General features: G+C 33.6%; 1 protein-coding gene across 3 annotated transcripts in view; it reads left to right on the top strand.

Moving 5' to 3' along the window:
• Positions 1-1,814: 1,814 nt before the first annotated feature.
• Positions 1,815-7,485, top strand: part of LOC108664516 — a 55,358-nt gene continuing 49,687 nt past the window's right edge. For all 3 annotated transcript variants that reach the window (XM_018151112.2, XM_047884954.1, XM_047884952.1), the window contains exon 1: positions 1,815-2,410. In XM_018151112.2, the coding sequence (XP_018006601.1) occupies positions 2,146-2,410 (265 nt within the window). In that variant the 5' untranslated portion in view covers positions 1,815-2,145. The remainder of the gene's footprint in view (positions 2,411-7,485) is intronic.

The raw sequence follows: 7,485 nt of genomic DNA, 5'->3' as shown, positions 1-7,485 counted from the left end.
ATTGGGAAAGTGAGTTTTGTGAAGGGAGAGTGTAGGGGGAGTGACGTATAGGCGGCTTCAAAAACATACCAATTATCCGAAAAAAGCCGGTATTCTCGATTGTGTTCTTCAGCGATGTTTCTCGTTTGTTCCATTATTAAGACGTACATTAGTGGTTACATGAAAAAATGATAAAGTGGAAATGCTAATCTGATTACGGTAATACTAATTAAGTGCCTGGAAATACTAATCTTTCGACTATTTAGTAACAATGGAAGCTGTAGTTACATTTTTCGGTCGATTCTGTCTTGAATTTTTTTGATATCTAAAATTAATTTCAGATTTTTAGAACTGTCAACTGGAAACAATAGCGATAAATTCAAAGCGATTTGCTAATCAGTAATTTGTGAGTCTAATCCGCAATTATTATTGATAATTCTAAGCAAAGACTGTACTTAACTGTGAAAAGACACGTAATTTTTTAGATCTCTAATCATTGCACATTAGTTTCTGGTTCGCTTTGCATCTTACCATGAATGGCTATATTGTTATTATATCGATTATACCTGCTCAAAATTAATCCCCTTTAATAATATTGGATTATTTACAGCAATAAAGATGCCTAACGTCAAATAAATCTTACAAAGTAGAAGCTAAAAAGAAGCCAAATTGAAACATATATATACTCGCAGATATTGCTAACTTTAAATCAATTCTGCACAACACGTTAATCGAACACGAAATAGAATGAGTATGTATACCAGAATCCACATTAAATGTTGACCAAATATTAGTAAAGATATCAAAATAGGCACAATTTTGCTATTAGTTCTAGCGAGAGATCAAAATTCTGTCAGTCAAACAAATAATCATTCAATCTGCATTTGACACAAGAATTTCACAAATTATCGCATTTTTTTCGTTAAGCGTTCACGGATTTTCATACGAAGGCAGGAATTCACTAGCATGAGCTTTGCTTGATATTACCCCATGGAGCCTTGCTTGATACTACCCCATGGAGCCCTGCTGAATATTACCCCATGAAGCCTTGCTTTATATAACACCATCACCCTTTGCTTCATATTACCACATGAAGCCTTGCTTAACATTACCCAGTGAAGCCTTGCTTAATATTACCCCATGAAGCTTCGTTTGACATGACCCAAAGAAGCTTTGCATAATATTACCCCATGAAGCCTTGCCTAGTATTACCCCATGAAGTTTTACTCAAAATTACCATGAAGCCTGGCTTAAAATTACCCCATAAAGCTTCGCTCGACATTACCCAATGAAGCCTTGCTTAATATTACCCCATAAAATCTTGCTTAATATTACCCCATGAAATCTTGCTTAATGTTACCCCATGAAACCTCGCCTAATATTACCCTATAAAGTCCTGCCTAATATTGCCCGATAGAGGAGCCATAAATCACGGGAAACTCAAGGACCGGCTGGTGTTTCAGTGTTTCTTTGCGATGCAGAAATTACGTCTGATGTCATGAGATAATTTCGCAAACATTACAGGATCGTGTCACAAGACATTGGTAATTTCATGACTTCAAATGATAGTGAAATATTACAATATAAAATTGTTTAAGTTGAATTTTGGTTGACAGATTTAATAAGCAAAATTCATATAGTTTGGCATATAGGAATAAATAAACTTGAACGATATAATAAGGTAGTTTGATTATAAAATTAGAGAAGGTACGCATGTTCATTAGCATGTTTCTTACTTAACAATCTACCAATAAATTTATTAATACTTTCATTGAATTAATGATAATTTTATGATACGCTAAGCACTCATAATGTGAAAATCTTCCATGTTACAGGTTTCTTTAGCCACTATCCGACTTTCTCAGAAAAATTACAAAATATTGATTTTTTTTAGGAGTCCTCAGATTATCTTTGTATAGACTCAGGATACTCGATTCTTAATATTTCAAGTAAGTTATCAACAATAGCTAGCCTATGTTACTATTGAAATGAAAAAATCTACAACATGTAGCGGAGTCAAAATCATGTCGGGTTCCTGATATAAAAACGACATGTGTAATAACTGGTTATATTTATGAAAATAAATTGAGAACTTGTTCGAATACTACAAATACCTGCACACAGATGCAACTTTCGATTAAAGCAAACTGACATAAACGGACAATAATGGGAGGTGACTCAGGCGGTGGCACCCACAGAGGCCGTCGACAAGGCTCCAGATTCGGACAAGTTCCGACATCTTGGAGACACGTTACGGTCGAAAATGACACTCATAAAAATTTGTGTGGCACTCTGGGCAGTGGCAAACAAATATTTAGTTATTATAGTGGATTGCTCGGTGCTCTACAGTGGTGCTTATGCGGTACCCTCGTGTTGCTGTGCGCAACCCTCGTTAGCGGGACTACAGACACCGCTTCAGTCAATCAAATTTGTGAGTACTTTTTAATTGTTCACTATCGATTAAGGAGAAAGAAAATGTTGTCAATGCTATTCGCTCGTATTATTTAAAAAATTTAAGTTCATTATTAGATAGGCCTAGCGATTCACTATTAATAGTGAATTTGTTAAACGTATAATTGACACAGCTTCTGACCGTTACTACAGACATAGCTTCAGTCAATCAAACATGTGAGTACTTTTTAACTGTTCACTATTGATTAAGGAGAAAGTAAAATCTTTCAAGGCTATTCGCTCGTATTATTTAAGACATTTTACTTCATTATTATATGCGGATAATTATTCATTTACTTAACGTATAATTGAGAAGTTAATTTTTTATAATAACAGATTGATTTATTACTAGATTTTTTTAATACTAGACAGATTTATTACATGACTGATTGACAACTAAATAGATTTATAACTAAATTTATTTATTACTAGATTGATATAATACTAAATTGATTTGTTACTAGATTGATGCAAGATTAGAATCATGTTGCCTGGATTCTTACGTAAATTACAGGTTTTAAAAATATTATTCTCGTCCAAAAACTTCTTTTCGAATGTAGAACAAGCATTACAAATAATGAAGTATTTAAATACTAACGAGGTACCGAAAAAAATGTATAGGAACTTTTATTTAGAAACTAACACATATTCCTTAAATAATTTAATTGATCACCAAAAATAACTGTCCTGACCTGCCATGCCTAACACACTTTATTCCAGCCTACATTCTCAGCCACAAATAGCTTACTATTTCTGCTTCGCTATCAAGATGGTGGCCGGCATCATATGCAAATAATTACATATTATCCTTAACTAATGAAAATAAGAAGCTGAGAGAATATTCTAGTCATCGAAATATGCTGCCATTGTTCACTTAGTATATTCACGAAATGCTTGCAGTGTTTCATGCTCTTCAAGGAGATATTACTGCCCATCAAACCCAATATACAAACATTTGTAGGACATGTGAAAATAGTCGTACATGTAAGACAGCATATAGTACACAAGGTTTTTCAAAAATTTTTAAACTTATCATTAATTATGGTGATGCCGTGACATTTGCGTGTTAGATTCTCATCAAAATGCATCACAGCTTGCATTAGGCACTCCTTTGCTCTGCCATTTAGGCATTAAATTAGCAAAACAAATTTATTTCTCTGAGCTGATAAAAATGAATGAAATTTAGATTCAATTATAATTCTAAAAATAATTCACTTCGAATGTCGTACAAAAACGAACATTGTTATATTGGAAACAATTATAAATGGGGCTCACATTCACGCTTCATTTGCAGGCAGTATTTTATACTGTAAAATAAACTTATATAAAAATGAACAAAAGTATCTATTATTAACCATACCAATCATATTATCTGTAATAATATATATGCTGGTTGAGTAAGTTTAAATTGATTGATTTATTTAGTATTTTTCCACATCAACCAATGCTTCTATTGAAGAGATCGCTAAGTGCAAACATTCTACCGCGTTAGCATTAAATTGTATGAATAATTGTTTATCGAGTCCGAATGGCTTCACATTTGAATTATTCAAACAGGCCCAGCTATTTGTTCATTAACTTGCCCATCACAGGCCAGCGTGGCTTTAAGCCTTTATTTGAGCCACGTTTGCCACGTTTAGGGCTTCATTCACTTCAAGTTAAGCTTTGCCCGCCTGCCGCCATTGTGTTGGCTTGAGTGATCGATGAACAATATTGATCCATCACTACAGACGTGCAGAACATGAATTGATATCATACATCACTCTTAACTATTCTTTCCCATTTAACAGTGCGAAAAAAAAATTTAACACCTCCAAAAAAATAATATTTCAGATATAATTTCAAATTCCAAAAATGCGATATCCAAATGTCATACATTTTCAAAGGCCAGACAATAACAAATAAGCTTGCTCCTGGACATCTGCAACGACCTAAGCATTCGTGTAATTGTTAATTACATTGATAAAACTAACTTATAAACTGCAGGATGACTATCAGTCGCTTTTCCTAGTTAAAGTGAGGGTCTTCTTTAAAAAAAGACATCGTGTCGGAAGAAGATGTGTTGTCTTGCATTTATGCGACCGTCGCGATGCCCCCACCTCCCCAGTCTCTCGTAAGAGGCTTTCCGTTCCAACTTTGAACAAGACCCCGAAAAAACGAAAACCCTGATTGAGAAAAACCTGCTTTTGACAACACGAGAAAACTTTGGCCCCGCTTTCTTTCACTGGGCCGTCGTGCGTGGTAGAAGACTTTACCAACCTATTTATCTCCCTAAGTTTACTTCATTAGATAGAAGAATGACTGAGCTGGAAGAACTTCAATTCGTCCGTCACCCGGAAACTACCGTTTTTGTTCTCAAGTTTGCAACTGTGACAAAAGCGGTCACTTCTTTCATTTTCTTTTGTTAACTTTGATCGAGGAAGAGACAATCGAATGTGATTCAAACATGGCTCAGTACGACGGATTTTCTCTGGTATATTTTTTTATAAACGTGGATCGTTTTCCATAGAGACAAGGAATAAGGTTTCGAGTTGTAAATTTTTATCATACGATTTCACGTCAGAAAGAAAAGGAAAAATTTATTCGCAGTAGCTAATGCTGAGACCAGACAAGTATTCTTTATCGATTAATTTCATTGTACTGTGTGAAAAATGTTTGTATAATTAATAATTTTTGTGTAATTACTTGTAAATAAAGTGTGTTCATGAAATCATGAGTAATTTGTTAGACCCAAAGGCTTGTGCATTCCGGAGACTTAACATCCGATAAAAATTTGTTTCCCAATTTTTAAATTTTTTAACAATAAAAAAATTCGAAATTATATTCCGAGAATTAGTGTTTGCTGAAAAAGAATACTTAATCAAAAGACCAATATTCATCTTTGAAGATTATCACTATATTATCTCTTATAAATAAATAGAAATGCTAATTTATTCAGGTTAACGAATGAATTAGCTTGCATAAAATATTTTTCCATAAAAATCACACAGGTTTTCGGCTCAGGTCATGTAAGCCAACGGTTGGAAACTACAATACATCAAAACCAATTAATTAATTTTATTTCTATCGTGTGCTCGTAGCAGTTCGCCTGCAATACGTTGATGATCATCAAAATAAAGTTCAAAGCTATTTATATGGATCGTTTAAACTCCGTCAAAATAGAATTTTAAAATATGTCCACTATATGTCCACTCAATCTAACGACTTTCACATTATTTTTAAAGATTTCGGTTTTATTTATTGGACAAAAGTATTTGATAATTTCGAACGTATTTTTGGTCTCTTTCGAAAAAAAATGCTCATGTAGTTTGGCATCGGCTAAAATTAAAAATTGCAAGATTATAAAAATCTGATTAGAGCAATTTTTCGGCCTATCAATTATTCTCTCGATGCGTTTTAACCATTTTCTTCTGTTTTCATCTTTCCGCGTTTCAGTCGTTGAAAATCTAGTTGAAATTTATCGAAGTAATAAGTATTGAAAATGTTCATTTTGAATACAGGCATTTAATAATTTAAATGAAAATGTTCTTTCAATCAATTTATATGAAATGATAACAAGGTCATATTTCCAGGAAAAAGTCGAAGGGATTATTTTCTTTCTTTTAAAAAACTGGAGAAGAAATCATGGGCCTTTACACAGGTTTAATAATACGGGTTTAATACGCATTCCATACAGGAATTGATATAAATCTTCTTCCTGGTACTAATATATAAAATAGAAATTTTATGGGGCATCAAATCTTTTATCTTAGGGATCACCAATTAATTTTATCTATTAAATGCACATACATAGAAATTTAAAATCAAGAACATAGTTTTCAAAGCATGTTAATTAATTATACTCAATCGAGCAATAGATCGGGCTGAGGCTGATCAGTCCAGGGACTTGGTTGCATGGTCATTTCCAGTAATTTGATGACACTCCAGGTCCGTACACTCGGTGGATTTCCAGGATGAGTTTTCCAGAGAAGCTTTCCCGTCCAGCCATAATCTGCTTAGCGACTGTTCCGTTAGACGCCGCAGATTTTGCGATTGAATTAGGCGAATTTTAATATTAATCTTTAGTCTCCTTAAGTATTGCTTGAGGATAGAAATAATGCTTTTATCAATAATTTATGGAAGGCCACATTTTTGGAAGAAAATAAGACTGAAAATTTCGTGATGCATTAATGAGACATTGTTGAATACTTAGTTATTGACCAAGAATTTCGGTATATCCGGGAAATTGTTTTTTATTTATTTTTTGTTTTCCAGTATTATTCAAAAACATCCTCGTGCATTGATAAACCTCCAACAGTTTCAAAATCCTTTACTCAGACTGCACTTTACTATAGTTAGGCTATATCATAGTATAGTAGAGTATTTACCATAAGAGATAAATTTGAAATAAATTCATCACACAGCCCAATTTACCATGCACAAATTTATCTTCAAACTATTTCTTATGCCGAATTAAATTAGTTATTTCCTTAACAATGGCAGTATTTTTTGTACATATGAGAATATTTTTGGCGACATAAACGTTGTAAAAATTTGAAATACCCGACTTCAGAGACTTGTAACATTACAATAAAAGTTGAAATATACGAATTCAGAGACTTGCAACATCACAATAAAAATTGAAATACCCAACTTCAGAGACTTGCAACATCACAATAAAAATTGAAATACCAAACTTCAGAGACTTGCAACATCACAATTAAAATTGTAATACCCGACTTCAGAGACTTGCAACATTACAATAAAAATTGAAATACCCAACTAGACTTGCAACATCACAATAAAAATGTGTGCCAAGCGACGTCTGAGTTTACATTTCATTTGAAGGGATATGGAACCAATATGTGCATCTTGCTCGCGTGAGTGCTTTTCATAAGGCTGCTTGCTCCAGAGGCCGCGCTTAGTGCCAATAAAATTAAATAGCCTCAAAATAGCTCGTTTGAGAGACCTTCGAAGAGGTACCGCAGTCAACAACGATGTTAGCGAAGCTCAAAAGACTGGGATTCGTGCTCACTCTACAGTCAAATGAGACTACGATACCCACTTACGAATACC

This window comes from Hyalella azteca, unplaced genomic scaffold (assembly GCF_000764305.2).
Source record: "Hyalella azteca isolate HAZT.00-mixed unplaced genomic scaffold, Hazt_2.0.2 contig2030, whole genome shotgun sequence".
Taxonomy (NCBI): domain Eukaryota; kingdom Metazoa; phylum Arthropoda; class Malacostraca; order Amphipoda; family Hyalellidae; genus Hyalella; species Hyalella azteca.
The sequence above is the reverse complement of the archived record's forward strand: the minus strand, read 5'-3'. Positions and strand labels throughout refer to the sequence as shown.